At 55.0% G+C, this 18161-nt stretch overlaps 1 protein-coding gene across 2 annotated transcripts in view; it reads left to right on the top strand.

Moving 5' to 3' along the window:
* SYNGR1 (synaptogyrin 1) overlaps positions 1–17919 on the top strand; it is a 29189-nt gene extending 11270 nt beyond the window's left edge. The window contains exons 2-4 of one of the 2 annotated variants that reach the window (XM_032644825.1): positions 8249–8486; positions 9895–10034; positions 14119–17919. In XM_032644825.1, coding sequence (XP_032500716.1) covers positions 8249–8486; positions 9895–10034; positions 14119–14340 — 600 coding nt within the window. In that variant the 3' untranslated portion in view covers positions 14341–17919. Of the gene's footprint in view, positions 1–8248; positions 8487–9894; positions 10035–11265; positions 12021–14118 lie in introns of those variants that run through there. The other variant, XM_032644824.1, reaches the window with a different exon arrangement.
* The last annotated feature ends 242 nt before the right edge of the window (positions 17920–18161 follow it).

Below are 18161 nucleotides of genomic sequence, written 5' to 3'. Positions count from 1 at the left end.
TCCATCCTCTCCTGTTTCCCGGCTGCTGGTTCTGCCTCCGCAGACCTGTCCCGGCCCCTGCAGCAGATCTGCTTGTTGGGGTGAGCTTCTCCCTCCCATGCCTCTGCCACTGCGGCCAGCGTAGAATTTCATTGTGGTTTAATTTCCGGTTCTCTGGTGGCTGCTCTGCGTGCTCCTTGCCATCCGGCCTTAGCAAGTCACCCCAGAGGCCGCCCGACACAGGGCACCGGCCTTGGATTTTTGTCAATACTCCATCCACCCTTAAACAGCCGTGGGACCTGGGCAGTTCCCTGGACGTGGGTAAAATGAGAATAAGGCCATGGACCTTGTGGAGTGAAGAGCATGTGTTTCAGTCACATCGTGGGTCTTGAGGGAGTCCCCGTTCCTCCTGCCTTGGACTGTGGAGCAGAAACCTGGGGCCTGGACCTGCTTTTGGGAGGCTCCCTCCCACTCGGGGTGGGGAGACTGCAGCTAAATGAAGGAGTTAACCTGGGGCCCAGAGGGTCCTGCAGGGGGTGTGGTGAGACAGCAAGGGCCTTGTCGTGTGTCCTTGGCAATGCTGCTTCCCCTCCCCTAGGCTCAGTTTCTCCATCTGTAGACTCTCAGCCTGGTCCAGGGGTGGCTCCCTGCCCTTGCCCAGCCCTGCAGCCTGCGGGGGACCTGGCACGACACCTCTGTTCCCAATTCTCATCCAGCCCAGCCCCTCCCCGACTGCCCTGCTCCCCGCAGCAGGCCAGTGTCTGCAGATTCTGGTGGCTTTACCTCCAAAGGACATTCAGCCCCCACTACTTCACCCCATCCCGCTGCCCATGCCAGCCCCACCCGCTTGTCCCTTACCTGGGCACTGATTAGCCCCTCTGGTCTCCCTGCTTACACCCTCGCCCCACAGTCTTTTCTCCATCATGACCAGGGTGAGTCTTCTTTTTTTTTTGCGGTACGCGGGCCTCTCACTGTTGCGGCCTCTCCCGTTGCGGAGCACAGGCTCCGGACGCGCAGGCTCAGCGACCGTGGCCCACGGGCCCAGCCGCTCCGCGGCATGTGGGATCCTCCCGGACCGGGGCACGAACCCGTGTCCCCTGCATCGGCAGGCGGACTCTCAACCACTGCGCCACCAGGGAAGCCCCGGCAGGTGGATTCTTAACCACTGCGCCACCATGGAAGCCCAGGGTGAGTCTTCTTAAACCTAAGTCAGATCAATCACTCACCTGCTCTTAACCCTGAAGTGACTCTTGCACTCAGCCTTCCCCTGCAGGCCCTGGGGGCCGGCCCCTGCCTACCTCGGGGACCTCCCCTTGCTCACTGTGCTCCAGCCATACCCTGTGCACCTCCTCGAGGCACCAAGCTTATTCGTGCCCCAGGGCCTTTGCACTTGTGGTTACTTCTCCCTGGAACGTCTCTCCCCAATATCTGCATGGCTCTGCCTTTCTGCATATGGGCGTCCGCTCAAAGGTCACTACATCAGTGACCCCCATTCGCCCAGTCTGTCTCCTCCTGCCCTGCTTGATGCTTCTTCGGGACACTTGTCTGGACTTTTGTACATGTTTCTCAGCTGTTTGTCTCCCTGATGAGAACAGGGACCTTGCCCCCTCAGCCTCTCGCACAGGGCCTGGCACATACTAGGTGCTTAGAAATACTTTAAAATGAATGAACAACCGGTAGCAAGCCCCAGTTCTCTGGCCTCCGAGATGCGGCCTCCCAGGCCGCGGAGGCAGGGGGCCCTGTGGCTGCAGAGCGGTCATCTCCCTGGGTAGTGCATGCCCAGCAGAGGGGTAGCTCACCCCACCGCCACCCAACATAATCAGAAAAGTTAGTTATAGCCCAGCACCTACCGCGTGGTAGAAAGAATATTACGGAAAGAAAACAGTGGAAAGGGCCGGGGGTTGTGAGGTGGGCAAGTAGGTGGCTGGTGGGAAGTGGAGGGAAAGGAGGCACCGGGAGAGGTGGGCAGAGCGGGTACTTAGAGGACCTTGACCACCAGCCCTAGAAGCTTGGATTGTGTCCAGAAGGCCCAGGGCCGGGGATTGGGGGCGGGGGCACTTAGGTGACCTTCGTTCTGCAGGGTGGGGAGCATGATCCATAGACCCAGATCTCGTTGCTCCTGTGGCTTCTGGCTGCATTTAATCCAATGATTAGTCCATTTAATCCCACCAGGCCCTGCTCTCCCTGCCGCTTCCTGTCCCGTTGCCTCCTCCAGCCCCAGCTCCCTGGTCCCTGCTCCAGCGTGCTCCTTCCCTCACCTTCAGCCTTTGCCCCTTCTGTTCCTGTGCCTGAAACACGCTTCCCCTGATCTGTGCAGAGCTGGCTCCTTCTTGACCCAGCTCAGAGATCACTGCTCAGGGCTCCCTCCCCTGACCACTGCCACCTCTTCCCAGCACTTGCCACCGTGGGTCATTGCCTCAATTATCTTTTCCACTTGTTTAGTGTCAGTCTGGCAGTTTTTGGTTGTTTACTCTGCATCACATGCTCTTCCTTACACGTAGGACCTCATTTATTCCTCACAAAATGTCAGTGGTTTAGGTGCTATTGTTGTTGGGAACTGAGACTCAGAGAGGTTAAGCCCAAGGTCACCCCGCTAGACAAGGGGCCAGGCTCTCGCCCCCTCACTCCTGTAGCTCCAGATGGTCAGCTCCCCGACAGCAGGGGCTCCACGGACGCGGTCCCCCTTGACGCCCCCTCCCAGCACAGTGCAAGGCACTGAGAAGCCTGTGACCTGTGATGAATGCCTGACGGAGGCCCAAGTCTGCAGGAGGGAGCCGTGGGCGGAGAGGAGGGCGGGGAGCCCAGGGGCTGAAGGACCGGCTGCAGGGAGCTGGCATGCCAGCTCTGCCAGTTCCGTGGCCCCGCCCGGTCAGGTCCGGGAGGCTGTTTAATCTTGCTCCTTCCCCTCTTGGGGACACGCCCTCACCAGCACTTTCCTCTTGGCCTTGGCCTCTCTGAGGACTCCCTGCTCCTCTCCCCCAAGAGGGCCCGTTTTAATGCTTCCTCCTCTGCTGTCCCCAAAGCCCGGACTTCCGCCCACCTGCTGCCCCCACCCCTCCACTCAGCCTGTTTTAGGGAAGGGGTCCACCCTTGTTCCAGCCCCCAGGGAGAGCGTCTTCTCTCCCAGGGCCTCTGGAGAAGGGAGTTAACCCTTAACGAAGTCCTGACTGCTGTGCTCTGTGTACTTGTGTATAATGCTCCCGTCAGCCCTGGAGGGAAGGTTAATTTTTACAGAGGACCAATCTGAGGCTCAGAGAGGTTAAGTCGTTTGCCTGAGGCCACACAGCATGAGCAGCAGGCCTGGGATTTGAATCCAGCAGGTCTGTGTGACTCCTCAGTGTCTGAAGTCTCTGTCTAATCAAGAGGCTTTTCCATTTTGCTGGATTGGTGACGTCTGATGACATTGGGACTGGGCCTCAGATTCCCAACCTGGCAGTTTTCTGGTAGGAGCCTTGGACTTGTCTTGGTGCACAGGCCCAAGGGGCTGTGTGAGTGGTGGTCCCTGGAGTTGTGCAGTGCACGGCCCAGGCAGCTGGCTGTCAGAGCCCGCCTTTGTCTCCCAGTGGCGTCTGCATTGCTTGTCTGGGCTGTCAGTAGCCCAGGGGTCCCTCTGACAGTTGCTCTGAAGTCTGGACTTCGTGCCTCTCCCCTCCTGTGCCCCTGAACGCCAGACTTGCCATTCCAGTCCCACGGCCTGTTCCCATGACACCGATGCTTTCCTACTGATCCCCTGGGTCTCTGGAAATAAAGGGTCACGCCTGCTTCAGGGCCCACCTCCTGAGGCTGAGGGTCAGCTTGGTCAGGTGGAAGAGAGCGTAGGGCTGAGATTCAAGAGACCTGGGTTCAAGTTCAGCCTGTACCCTGACAACAGTGTCACCTTCTCTTTCTGAGCCTCAGTTTTCCTTCTCTGTCAGTTGGGGGCAGTACGAATCGCCCTTGCTGCTCCATGCGGAGGTTGTGAGGATGCAGAGCCTGTGACCGGGCAGAGCCGTGTGCCAGGAGGCCTGCACTGGTCTGCAGGTTGAGGTGACATGTACATTCCCGAATCAGCACTGGCAAATGTGTGGCTCACAGGCCACCACTGCCCATTTCAGTGCCCGTGGCTGAACCAGGACACAGCACCCCCCCATCCTTTCTTTTTTTTTTTTGAATTGCAGAAAAATTCGTATTACCCACAATACACCATTTTAAAGCATCAGTTCAGTAGCATTTAGTGGATTCCCAGTGTTGTGCAACTACCACGTGTCTAGTTTCGAGACTTTTCCATCACCCCACAAATACCCCCCATACCCATCAAGTAATCACTCCTCATTCTTCCCTCCTGCAGCCCCTGGTAACCTCTAGTCTGCTTTTTGTCTCTGTTTTGCCTATTCTGGGTATGATACATAAAAGAAATCATAATACTGACCTTTCGTGTCTGGGCTTCTTTCACTTCTTTCTTCACCTGTTTTAAGGTTCATCCAGTTGCAGCATATATCAGAACTCTGTCCCTTTTTATGGCTGAATAATATTCCATTGTATGGATGTGCCATAGCTTACTTCTCCATTCATCCATTCATGGACATTTGGGTCAGAATCCTTGTTAACACAAGTGTCATGAACCAGTGGTCTCCAAACCTTAGTTCATGCCGTCCTTCAGGAATGATTTTTGAATCAGTCCTCCCATTAAACGTAAATTTGAAACCCATGCACCTATGGTCAGTTAATCTATGACACAGGAGGCAAGAATATACAGTGGAGAAAAGACAGTCTCTTCAATAAGTAGTGCTGGAAAAACTGGAGAGCTACATGTAAAAGAATAAAATCAGAGTGTTCTCTAACACCATATACAAAAATAAGCTTCAAAATGGATTAAAGACCTAAATGTAAGACTGGAAACCATAAAACTCTTAGAGGGAAACATAGGCAGAATACTCTTTGACATAAATCATAGCAGTATTTTTTTGGAATTATCTCCTAAAGCAAAGGAAATAAAGGCAAAAATAAACAAATGGGACCTAATTAAACTTAAAACCTTTTGCACAGCAAAGGAAACATAAACAAAACAAAAACACAACCCTACTGAATGGGAGAAAATATTTGCAAATGATATGACTGATAAGAGGTTAATATCCAACATATATAAACAGCTCATACAACTCGACATCAAAAAAACAACCTGATTAAAAAATGGACAGGAGACCTGAATAGACATTTTTCCAGAGAGGAAATGCAGATGGCCAGTAGGCACATAAAAAATGCTCACCATCGCTAATCGTCAGGGAAATGCAAATCAAAACAAAAATGAGATATCATATCACACCTGTCAGAATGGTTATCATCAAAAAGAACATAGGGACTTCCCTGGTGGTCCAGTGGGTAAGACTTCGCAGTTCTTGGGGCTTCCCTGGTGGCGCAGTGGTTGAGAGTCCGCCTGCTGATGCAGGGGACACGGGTTCGTGTCCCGGTCCGGGAGGATCCCACATGCCGCGGAGCGGCTGGGCCCGTGAGCCACGGCCGCTGGGCCTGCGCGTCCAGAGCCTGTGCTCAGCGACGGGAGACGCCACAGCAGTGAGAGGCCCGTGTACCGCAAAAAAAAAAAAAAAAAAAAAAAGACTTCGCACTTCCAATGTTGGGGGCCCAGGTTTTATCCCTGGTCGGGGAACTAGATCCTGCATGCATGCTGCAACTAAGAGTCCAAATGCTGCAACTAAAGATCCCACATGCTGCAATGAAGACCCGGTGCAGCCAAAATAAATAATAAATAAATAAATAAATAGTTTTTTAAAAAGAACACAAATAACAAATGTTGACGAGGATGTGGAGGAAAGGGAACCCTCGTACACTGTTGGTGGGAATGTAAATTCGTGCAGCCACTGTGGAGAACAGTATGGACGTTTCTCAAAAAACTAAACATAGAACTACCATATGACCCAGCAATTCCACTCCTGGACATATATCTGAAAAAAACAAAAACATCGACTTGAAAAGATACATGCACCCCAATGTTCATGCATTATTTACAGTTGCCAAGAAATGGAAGCAACCTAAGTGTCCATCAACAGATGAATGGATAAAGAAGATATGGTAAATATTGTATATATATACAATGGAATACTACTCAGCCATAAAAAAGAATGAAATTTTGCCATTGCAGCAACATGGGTGGACTTGGAGGGTATTATGCTAAGTGAAATAAGTCAGACAGAGAGAGACAAGGACTGTGTATCACTTATATGTGGAATCTAAAAAACACAACAAACTAGTGAATATAACAAAAAAGAAGCAGACTCACAGATATAGAGAACAAGCTAGTGGTTACTAGTGGGGAGGGGCAATATAGCGGTAGGGGATTAAGAGGTACAAACTATTACGTATAAAATAAGCTACAAGGATTTATTGTACAACAAGGGACTATAGCCAATATTTTATAATAACTATAAATGGAATATAACCTTTAAAAATTGTAAATCACTATATTGTATACTTGTAACTTATATAATATTGTACATCAACTATACTTCATTAAAAAATGTGGATTTGTTTTATATATATTACTGCTAAAATGTCCAGTACATTTTAAAACCCATGTAAAGTGTAGACATCTTAAAAAGATACAATTTAAAAAATGATGCTTCTTATATTTTTTCTCACACCTGCACTGGAGTCACTTCCCATCATAGGTGTTAGCTAAGGACGAAAATGTGTCTGGGTCATATTGAAATTCTAGTTCCTTATTATAGAAAAGTTGGAAAGCAAAGTGAAGTGGAAAATGGACAATAAACCCTCTGCAGCCTGCACCTCAAGTTCACTGTAGGCCACATCTGAGGTTCTGTTTTCCTGTTTGTGTGTTTGTCAGTTGGGTCTGGGCCTCCTCATAATCATAGTTTCTGGGGAGGCGAGAGGTAGGAGGAAAAAGCATGAACTTCAGAGTCAGGTCCCTGGGTTTGAAGCCAGCTCTGCCACGTACCAGCTGTGTGACTCTGGGCACATTAACCAATACCTATACCTTCCCTGCTTCATCTGCAAAATGCCGGTGATGCTGATTGTCTTCGTTAGCTGCTGCTGTGTAACAAGACACCCCAAAATGTAGTGGCTTAAAACAACAAACAGTTGTTATCTCACAGTTTCTGTGGCCAGGAATCTGCTTAGCGAGGTGCCACTGCCTCTCACATCATGGTGTCAGCCAGGGCTTCGGTCTCATCTGAAGGCTGAGGGAGGATCCACTGTCAAGCTCACTTACATGGTGCTGGCCGGACTCGTTCCTTGTGGGCCGCGGGGCTCGGTTCCCTGCTGGCTGTTGACTGGAGGCCTCTCAGTTCCATGCTGCGCGTGTTTCTCCATAAGGCAGCTCAAAACCTGGCAGCTGCTTCAATCAGAGCAAGCAAGTGAGAGGAGTCAGGAGGGGGTGAGCACGATGGAGGCCAGGTCTTTGTAACCTCCTCGCACAAGTGACATCCCGTCACTTTTTGACATATTCCGTTTGTTTAGAAGCAAATCGCTAGGCTCAGCCCACAGTCTAGGGGAAGGAGATTGTACAAACGCGGAATACCAGGAGGTGGGGTCTTAGGGGACTATCTCTGCTGGCTGCCAGCCCAGCTGAAATAGACCTGTCTTGGAAGTTGTTGGGGGCACTTAAGGAGGTAACACATGTTACACTTGGGGTCCTGCAAGTAATTGACCTGTTGCTCTGTAATTGACAGGATTGTGACTGTTGTATTTTTTTCATTTATCATTCTTTCCACTTGTCACGGCCTGGGCAACAGGGAAGGGTGGGACCAAGGACAGGGCCTGAGACCCCAGAACAGCCCGTGGCTCTGCAGAGCAGAGGGGAGCACAGAATGGGGCTGGGCACGTGCCCACATCCAGAGGAATCAGCTGGGGGCTTGCTGGCTTGGCAGTTTACCACCCAGAGGGCTGAGACCTCTTCTCCTGGGAGGCCAGGTCCAGTCCTAGAGGAACTGTGGTATCAGGGCCCAGGAAGACCTCTCAGCACCTGGCTGGAAGGGGAGTGGGGCCACATCTGTGGTCAGAGGGTCCTCAGTGCCTGCAGCTGAAGAAGAAGGCGATTGACCCCCGCCTGTGCTGTGTGACCCCAAGCAAGTTCCCCTCCCTCTCTGGGCCTGCCCTCTGAAATGCATGCTTAACACAGGCCCTGTGGCTGTTTGGGGTGAAGAGGGCTCACAGAGAGGCAGGCAGCAGGCCAAGGGGGTTGGCAGCCCTCCCCTCCCCTGGGGCTGGTACTGGGAGGGGTCTCACGCCTGCCCCTGCCCCTCCCCCACCACTGCAGGTGTTCTCCATCGTGGTGTTCGGCTCCATCGTGAATGAGGGCTACCTCAACAGCCCCTCAGACAGCAAGGAGTTTTGCATCTACAACCACAACCCCAATGCCTGCGGCTACGGCGTGACCGTGGGCGTGCTTGCCTTCCTCACCTGCCTGCTCTACCTGGCCCTGGACGTGTACTTCCCGCAGATCAGCAGTGTCAAGGACCGTAAGAAGGCCGTCCTGTCCGACATCGGCGTCTCGGGTGAGCCCCCATCCCAGTGGGCACCCCCCAACCCCAGCGCAACAGAGTCCGCAGGGGGCTGTCCTGGCCGTGGTCCTCCTCAGCCTCACGCACACCTGGGAGGCGGCTGCCACCCTTCTCCCTATTTTCCAGATGGGGAAACTGAGGTACAGGCAGGTGAAGAGACAGACTTGGGGTCACAGGGCTGGCAGCAGGGAAGGGTGGGACCAGGGCTGGGCCTGAGACCCCAGAACAGCCCATAGCTCATGCGGGGAGGGGAGCACAATGACCAGTGGATTTACCCCTTCTTTCAGTGGCCTCCTCTGGCCCCTTCCCTGGTGGAGCCCCGTGAGAAGTAAGCAAGGCGATGGCTGAAGGCCCTAGCACACAGTAGGTACCCCGGGAGGGTCAGGACCTGGAGCTGGGGAGCCACCGTGACCTGCCACCCCTGCCCTTCAGAAATGGCCTTTGGCAGAAGTACCCTGGTCTCTGTCCCCGTGAGTTCCGAGAGGCTGATTGGAGGGTGCTTGGATTTGGTGTCACTGGCCTGGGGTTGTGGTCTCAGGTGTCTGGCTGGGACCTCCCCCCACTTCCTGGCCCCAGGACTGTCAGGATGTGCCTGGCTTGCAGGCAGTGAGGCCCGGGGTCCCTTAGACTTGAAGGAACTAGAATGACATGAGTGGTTCTCAAACTTTGTTCCATGGAGCCCCTGGGTTCCCCAGCAGTGTCTCTGGGAGGGGCTGGGCTCTAGGCACCACCCCCGGCACACACCCTGTTTATCCTGAGCAGCTCTGGACTTCTATGGATAGACTGTGGGCATCTAGAGATCTTGTTGTCACAGGGCTCGCACCACTAAACTCCCCAGACCTGGGCTCTCCAAGGGCCCCTCACTAACCTCGGGGCCTTGTGAGGCTGCAGTCACACTAGTGGTTGAGACTCAGACCTGCTGGTTCCGGCGTCCCCTCATCCTCCCCTGCCCAGTTCTCTGGGAGGCTGCGGGGTTGGGTGGACGCTCCTCCCAGAGAGCTGCAGGTCTCAGGGTGGACCATGGGTCAGTCAGGGATTCAGCCAGGAAACGTGTGTTGGCTGAGGTTAGAGACACGCCGGCCGAGGCTGACTGACTTTTCTCTGTCTCTCCTCCCCTCTGTGTCTCCCTCCCTCTCACTGCCCGGCCCTCCCTGGATCTGTTCCCGGCCTGGCTGGTTCCTTTCTGTGGTCTCTCTCCCGCTCTGCATCTGACCGGCCTCTCTGTTTCCGCCTGCACCTTGCCTGTGCTCTCCCCACTCTGACCCCCACCTCCTCTCCCTTTGGGGGTGGGGGAGCGTGGGAGACGTGCTCTTGAACGTCCCCCATTCCTCGGTTTCCAATCGCCTCCCTCTTCGCCCTCTCTCCCCACGCGGGCGTCCGCCTGGCCCCGCGCATACCCCAGCCTTCTGGGCCTTCCTGTGGTTCGTGGGCTTCTGCTACCTGGCCAACCAGTGGCAGGTCTCCAAGGACAACCCGCTGAACGAAGGGACAGACGCGGCCCGGGCTGCCATCGCCTTCTCCTTCTTCTCCATCTTCACGTGGGTGAGTACACCGCCCACCCAGCCCACACTCGCCGGCCCCAGCCAGGCTCCCGGGCTGGTGGCCTTTGAGCATAGCCACGGACTCTGTTCTGCTTCCCTCCTCAATGCTCATGGCGGGGCTGCTCCCTGAGGAAGGAGACTGTCCAGCAAAGACAGTCAGGTGGTGGTGGCAGACCCTGGCTTTGGTGCAGAGCACCATTCCTGTGGTAATGGACTCCCCTCCCAACCACTCCAATAGTTGGATGGTAGGTATTTACTGTCCCCTTTTACAGATGACAAAGCTGAGGCCTAGATGGGAAGTTAAGGCCTTGAGGTCCAAAGCAGGGAAGGAGCCCAAGCTGAGAGTCAGGAGACCTGGGTCAAATTGTGGGGCTGCCTCTAATTTTCTGGGCCTCTGTCTTCCCATCTGTAAAGTGGGGAGATTGGATTTGCTGTGGGGTGTGTCACAAACGCAGATGGCCACGGGGCAGGCAGGGTGTGAGAAGGCGTGAGTGGACCAGGTGGCATGTGCACACCGTCCTAAAAGGGTACCCTCTGCCCGGCCCCTGTTCTGAGCAGTAATGGGGACCCACAGAGGCCAGGTCTTCCTGTTTTCCCAGGGAGCCCAGAAGTCTGAATTTCTATGAGAAATCTGCTCTTTATGTGTTCGCAATTTGTTCAAGTTTAAAAAAATATATTGTGTGGGTCCAAAAAAGCATGTCTCTGGGCCCCACTGGCCAGAGATCACCCCTTTGCAGGCTCTAGACCGAGTGGTGTTGAGCACCCATCAGCGTGACAGCAAGGCTGGTCCTTCTTTCCCACTGGTTTCAGGTCCTCTTGATTTATTTTTTCTTCTCTCGTCTCCCTCCTGCAGATATCTGGGGTTATATAGGCTCCATTCCCACATCCCAAGGGTTCTCACCTCCCCTCTGACAGTGCCCCCTTCCCTCCAGACCTTCCAGCTGTCCTGACCCCTCCTGTGAAGCCTTGCTGCAGCCAGCCTTCCCTGTCCCCCCTGCCCTCCTGGGCCTGTCCTAGACTTCTTCCTTTTTTGGGGCTCCTGGCTATCCCTTTTCTCTTGGGGGCGGGGCTTGAAGAGGAGGAGTGGGTGATTGGACACCACGACTTCCAGGGGTGGGTCTGAAAGCCTGACTGACAGGTGCCCACCAGCCCACTGCAGTCAGCCTCCCTGCTGGCACCTGTGCCTCTCCCTGTTCTTCCCCGCTGGCCTCACCCCTGTTCTCTCCTGGCAGAGCCTGACCGCTGCCTTGGCCGTGCGGAGATTCAAGGACCTTACCTTCCAGGAGGAATACAGCACACTGTTTCCCACCTCAGCACAGCCGTAGGCCCGCCCGGCTTCCAGAGGCAGGGAGCCCTAATTATGCCCAGTGGCAAGGTTGGGGGGCAGCCCACTTCCTGGACCGGCCAAGATGCCAGGGCGTGCAGAGCGGTGGAAAGCTGGCTAGAGGGGCCAGTTAAGACTCACCATTCGCTCATTGCCTCCTTTGTTTATTCTTCATGTGTCCATTCATTCAGTAAACATTTATTGAGCAACTGTTCTGTGCCTAGTGATGAATCAGATGTGGTCCCTGGCCCCAGGAGCCCACATCCTGGGGAGGGGAAGACAGACAAACCGAAACCTCCCCCAAATGTACTGCACAGGTTGTAGAAGGGCTGGAGGTGGCTCCACACATGGGCTGTCAGGGTGCCGAGCTGTGGGCTGAGAGCCCGTCCCATGGCTGCAACATGAAGGCCGATTTTCCAGTCCCCATGGAGGCTGGCTGCCAAGGGGTGTCTGGCCCAGGACATCAGAAGACACATGGTCTGGCTCTGCTCTCGTGTGCTTTGTGACCCTGGGCAGACCTGTGCACCTCTCTGAGCCTCAGTCTACTTCCCTGGACTGAGGAGTGATAATGGACCAGCCTCTCAGGGCTGTTGCACAGATGAAGCAAAGCTTGGCACAGGGCTTGGCACAGAGATGCTCAATAAATGTAGGTTCTTCTGTTCATTCATTCATTCATTCATTCATTCATTCTCTCCAAGGAGTCAAGGACACCTTCATAATCTCTACTTTGGGAGTGATTCCCGTGTGGTGAGTCCCTGTTCTTCCAAAGGACCTTGGCCCCCATTTCTACACAGGTTCCCTCTGCTGCCCTGGAGTACAAACTGGCCCCCAGGGCAAAGCACTGCACGGTGGAAATGCCACAGAGAGTGCACCTGCTCTGAAGAAGCAGGGCCAGGTGGACCACCAGGTCCCTGGGCTCTGAACAGAACGCCCAGCCTCACCTCTGCACCTCAGTCCAGCAGGGGCCCACACCCCTCCATGGCTCCTGTCTGTGGCTCTTTGAACTGGCTGGCTAAGGGAGGCCTTGACTCAGTGGGGATGGAGGAGTGACCACAGATATAGCACTAGGTGCCTGTAGCTAGAGGCCCCTTCCTGGAAGGGTCTGCAGAGGTCATCTGCTCCAGCCCTCTGCCTCTGTGCAGACACCAGTGGAGCCAGGGAGCTGTGGGAGGACCAGGTCTGCAGAAGTTCCTCTCAGGGACTCATTCATTCATTCCCCTTGTGCTCTTGTGGGCTCACTGATGGCTCAAGGGTGCTGACAACGTTGCTGGTACCCCAGGGGGGACTTTCCACCTCCCTGCTTCTCCAGGCTCCTGAATCCGAGTGCCCCCACAGCCAGGACCTCTTACCAACATAGTGGAAAATACAGGAGGGCCACTCCTAACTTCCTCAGCCCACCTCCTTGAGGCCTGGTCTGCCTTTCCCAGGCCCCTGGCCCTTTGCCCCCCTGCCTCTCACGCATTGACCCTTTTGGGTTCCTGGTTGACTTAGTGCCTTGTCAGCAGGCTGATCAAAAGGAAGGAGGTGGGGAGGGCCGTGGCCTGGGAAGGGGCAGGACCCCTGTGTTCAGGTCTGGGTTCTGGCACTGACTGCCATGAGGCCACCCTTTTCTAGGCCTCAGCCTTCCCAGACCCCAAACAAGGGTATGTAGAACATTAGCATTTTCCCATCACAGGCAGATTACCTGGATTGGGAAGGTCTCTGGAGAAGACTTTCAGTGCAAACCTATAAACATTGTCGTTTAATGACAGATTTAATTTATTCCCTAGCTTGGTGTGATCAGTGTCATTGTCCTTCATAACAATGTAACTGCTTTTACCGGAAAAGAACTTCCCGCCTATGCATTTATGCGGTAGACAAGTCTTTCCCAACTGGGTCCTATGAAAAAAGGGCTTCAGTGGTTGGATAAGGTTGGCAAATGTTGCTTGCCATAGTTTTCCCCTTGGGGATCCCAGCATATATCAGTCATTAGTCAAAGCTCTGACAAGTCCTATAGTCTTCTATTTAACTCAGTTTCCCAAACTTGTTTGGTGAAGCATTTCAGTTAGAATTAGGTTCAGCGACAAATGACAGAAATCACAAATGACAGTGGTTTAAACAAAGTCTAAGTCTGGGAAGACAGTCTAGGGCTGGCATAGTGGCTCCAGAAGTCTTTAGTGACCCAGGCTTCGTCCTTCCCTACAATTTGGCTCATGGACCTCATGGTCCATTATGACAACTAGAGCGCCCGCTATCACACCTGCATTCCAGGCATCAGGTCAAAGGGTGGGACAGAGAACTTGGGGGTGACCCATTGGCTAGAACTTAGTCATATGGCTATGCCTAACTGCAAGAGAGACAGAATAGCTTTTAGGAGATGCCGACATTTCTCTGTCCCACCAAAAACTTTTTTCTCCATTCCATCTAACTCCCTAAGAACACATCTTGAGAAGGATGCTGTGGGCCTTGGGGGCATTTTAACACTCCAAAATGAAGACTCGAGAATTTTTGTTGACCCAGAGTGACCTCTGGGATTAGGGGCTATAGGGCAGGTGATTTCTGAAGTTCTTTGTGGCTAGAGAGTGTGGTTCTGGGCTGGCTTCGAGGACAGCCTTCCTTCCTCCCCAGTCAAGCTTGGTTTCATCTTCTGTGTTTTGAGAATATTTAACCCTCTATTGCCCGTGTCCTGTGGACTAACCTCTACTAACCCAGTGCTCTTGTCTGTCTCTCCCCTAACCATCCCCTCCCGCCTGTCCTTGTCCCCACCGACCCCCGTCCCCAGGCGGGCCAGGCTGTGCTGGCCTTCCAGAGGTACCAGATTGGCGCAGACTCGGCTCTCTTCTCCCAGGACTACATGGACCCCAGCCAGGACTCCAGCATGCCTTACGCCCCCTACGTGGAGCCCAGCACCGGGCCAGACCCCGCCGGCATGGGTGGCACCTACCAGCAGCCGGCCAGCGCCTTTGAGCCCGAGCCCCAGGGCTACCAGTCACAGGGCTACTGAGCCACAGTGACCGCCTGCCCCCCGCCTGCCTGTGACCTGCCCCAGCTGCCCCCTGCTCCCCTTCACACCCGGCCCCCTTCTCCCTCCCAGGCTGCCCTACCCGGTCCCTCCAGGTGGTTCCACTGAGGTCCAGGGCAGCTCGGGTCGGATGGGGCAGTGAGGTGTTGGGGGGGTATCCACATGTGTGTGCAGGTATATCCAGCAGGGCCCTGGGGTGTTTGCATTCATTCCTTGTGTCTTCGAGCGTTCGTTGAGCACCTACTGTATATCAGGCCTGTGCTTGGCATGAGTGCTGAAAGAAAAATGGTCCCTGGAAATGGGGAAGAGGAGATGTGGAGGAGGCCCTACTGGTACCAGAAGTAGGAATGGAGAGAAAACTAGACCGGGAGGATGCTGGGAAGGTTTGGCTGCAGGGTGTGAGCACCCACAGGACACTGGGGGCTGTCACCTGCTAGGAGTGATACAACCGCCCTGCTAGGAGTGTTGGCCTGTCTCCATTTTATGGCTGAGGAAACTGAGGCCTGGAGAGGTCAAGGTCACTCGCCCAGGGTCACTCAGGTAGCCAGTGATAGAGATGGGGCCGAGCCCAGGCCCCCTGACTGCAGAGCACCTGCTGTTCCCTGGCCTTCCCACCATCCCCCCTCCCCGAGCTGGGGACTCCACCGCTCAGTGCTACCGTCACTCTGGGAGGGCTTGGGGACCTCAGCCCATGAGACACCCTGATTCTGCTGCAAGCCAGGGGCCTGCTCTTCCCCAACTGTTCCCTCAAGTGGGACAGCCCTGCCTCCAGGCCCCTCTCCCCACATCCCGCCAGCCCCTCCCCTGGCCGCCTCCCAGGGCAGGAGAGCCAAGAGGGCGGGCCTGGCTCCCGTGTGCTGCTCCGTGCTGCGCGTATCCCACCAGGAGCTCCAGCACGCCTTTGTGGCCTCCTGGCGACTGACCACTGTCCCTGCCTCTCGGAGGGGCTCGCTATGTCCCTGCCCGGGGCTGAGTAGACAAGGAGGCCTGGATGGGGAGCACGTCGCCCAAGGTTACAGTGAGTGAGTGGCAGGGCTGGGCTTGCTACCTGGTCTCCTTGGTCCCAGCTACCTAGCAGGTGCCCCATTCCCTGCCCTTGTGACCTCCCAGGAAACAGAACTGATCTGGGACACTGTGTCATCTTCCCTCATTTGGGGTCAGCCAGGGTCCCAGGGGCTGGGACAGCCAAGCCAAAGCCTTCCAGAAGGCCTGCCAACGGCCGGTCTCCCTATGGGAAGACAGGGGCTCTAGACCCAGCAAGATGAATGGTGAGAGCCCCTGGGGCGTGGAAGGCTCCGGGAGGCCACAGGCTGTAGGGGAGAGGGTGGCAGGTGTTCTCAAAGGCACAGGGAGGGTTGTGGGGGACAGGGAGGGACTCTTACACAACGTGGGCTCTCCACTGAGCCTTAAGGGTTGGGGAGGCCTTGAAGAGGGGAGACGTGTGGGGAGACCTGGGGCCCAGCGTCCACCAGCCAGTGCCTCGGGAAGCAGGGCACTGGGATTGCAGGTCAGCACCGTGCTGGGTGTTCCCACCACCAGCCCCCAGGAGAACCCTAAGGGGCAGGTAATATTTGTTCACTTGCCTGTTGATTCAGCAGTTATGGGGCATCTGTGCTGGGAATATAGAGGGTGGGGTCCCTGCCCTCAAGGAGCTGACAGTTGTCAGAGGTGAGCATTAAACCGACAGCTGTATCCAGGGTCCATTACAGGGGTGAGGCGCTATGCGAGTGCATGAGGGGCTGCGGCTCCCCAAGGAGGGGCCCTGAGGATGGGCAGCAGTTAGCTTGGCAATGAGGGAAGGAGAGGAAATTTCCTAGGCAGAGAAGTAGCATCGTTGTCCCCACTTAAGGGGAAACTGAGGCTCAGCACGTGAATTAGCAGTGGAGCATGGATCACGTCTGGTCAAGTCCTCCCAAGGGGCAGCGGTGACGGGAGAGGACCCCAGGCAGCCAAGTGACAGCTGCTTGTTGCTGACTTCAGTTTTCCACATCTGGGGAAGGGGCTCTATCTATGGTTCTCTCCCTCTGGGTGGCCCAAGTGGGGACAGGATGGGGCTCTGGTATCTGCCAGGTTGAGCAGTGGAACCGGTACCAGAGCAGCGGTTTGTGAAAAAGGTAAGGGTGGGAGTGGGTGTGTTTCTGGCAGAGAGAAGCTCTGTGTCCACATAGCATTCTATGAGAAGTCCTCTCCCTCACCCACTCCCCACCAAAAACATCCCTTGCTGATGGGCACCAGGAGACCCCAGGGTGCTGCCCATCTCTTCCCCTGGGCACCGACCAGCTGCTGGTGATGCTGGGCTAGAGGGCAGGGTACCATTTAAACTTAACCCGGTCGCTGGGTGTTTATTACAGACTCTACCTGCCACCCCAGAATGGGAAAATTTACAAGGCCCTGCCAGGATTGGGGGTTGCTGAATCATCTCTCAGCATTCCCCACTAGTCCTGGGGCGCTGCTCAGACAGGGTCCCGTGGTCAGGCTGTGCTGCGGTGGGGGTGAGAAACAGGGGCAGAGATTTGCAGGGTGGGAATTGATTGAGACCCAGGGCTCCTGACTCCCCTGCTGAGTGGTTGGTGGGGAAGCCCTGCTCCTTCTGTTGGCTGAGGACAGCCCCCTGGGAGCCCCAAGCTTAGAGCCTGTGCTCACAGGCCAGCGGCATCCCCTTTTCCCTCCCTGCTGCCCCCCTCTGCCTCCCCCTTGCTTCCAAGCCCTTCCTTGGAGAAGGGCACCCCTGCAGTCCGACCTTGCTGAGTTTGGGCTCCCTCCTCCTGTCAAGCGCAAGAGAGGGCCAAGGAAAACTGGGTTCCACACAAGTTTAGAGCTGCATGGACACTTAGGGGTGGTAGAGTCTGGGCCAGGAAGACAGTGACTTGTCCAAAGTCAAGCACAGAGCCAGAGGTTCGGGATCCGGGTCTCCTGTCTCCGAGTTGACACTCATCCTGCTCCATCACAGGCATCTGGTCCACCTGGGTGTGTAACAATTGAGGGACTAACTCCCAGGGTGCTGGTATTTGCTCCCCACTCCACCCTTCCCTGGTGGTTCTTGATCTTCGAAGACTGTTGGGGGTCCCAGGCTTCCCCCGACGTTACCCCTCGGGAGCCCCCAACCTTGGCCCAAGACCCCTTTGATTCTCTAAGGAGCAGAAAGGGGGAGCACCCCTCCCAAGAGTTTGTGGGAGGATGGACTTGTCCATCCGTCTCCCAGCGCTGCCCCTTGATGTGACGCTCGCCATCCCCTGGTGCCCACAGCCCTTGTCTGGGTGCCCTGGCCCTTCCCGCAGCGTTACTGCCTGTGTATAGTGTAAATATATATATTTTCTACATATAAGATGTATAATATAAGGCTCCACAAATATATCTCTGTGCGTGTGTGTGTGCAGTGAATGGCAGTCCCCATCCTGGGCCCCCACTCCGGACTCCCCCACCACCTGGTTAAGTCTCTCAAGAGTGAATCCAGTGTGGCCCCATGGCACCCTCCTCTATGACATCTGTCCATTTGTGGTGAACCAAGTGAAGGCGGTGACTTCTGGTGACATAGTAATAAAGTGAAGACTCCAAACCCACCAGTGGATTGCAGAGTGTCACGGTGTTTTTTTGGTTCTTGGTGAGTGTGGCTTGGCATTTGCCCATCCGCTCTGTCTCCCCTGACCTGGAACATGCTTTATTTGTTCATTAATGTTTAGTAAAAAGTAAAGTCATTACAGGTGAAGCCAGCGCCCCTCACCTTTACGTGTGTGCGTGCACGCACACCCATCGCCACTCCCTTTCCTGGTCCCTTCCCCAGCCGCCACAGGCAGCCAAGATTA

The sequence above is a fragment of the Phocoena sinus genome, chromosome 10 (assembly GCF_008692025.1).
Source record: "Phocoena sinus isolate mPhoSin1 chromosome 10, mPhoSin1.pri, whole genome shotgun sequence".
NCBI lineage: Eukaryota > Metazoa > Chordata > Mammalia > Artiodactyla > Phocoenidae > Phocoena > Phocoena sinus.
This window is presented reverse-complemented; position numbering and strand designations above follow the sequence as displayed.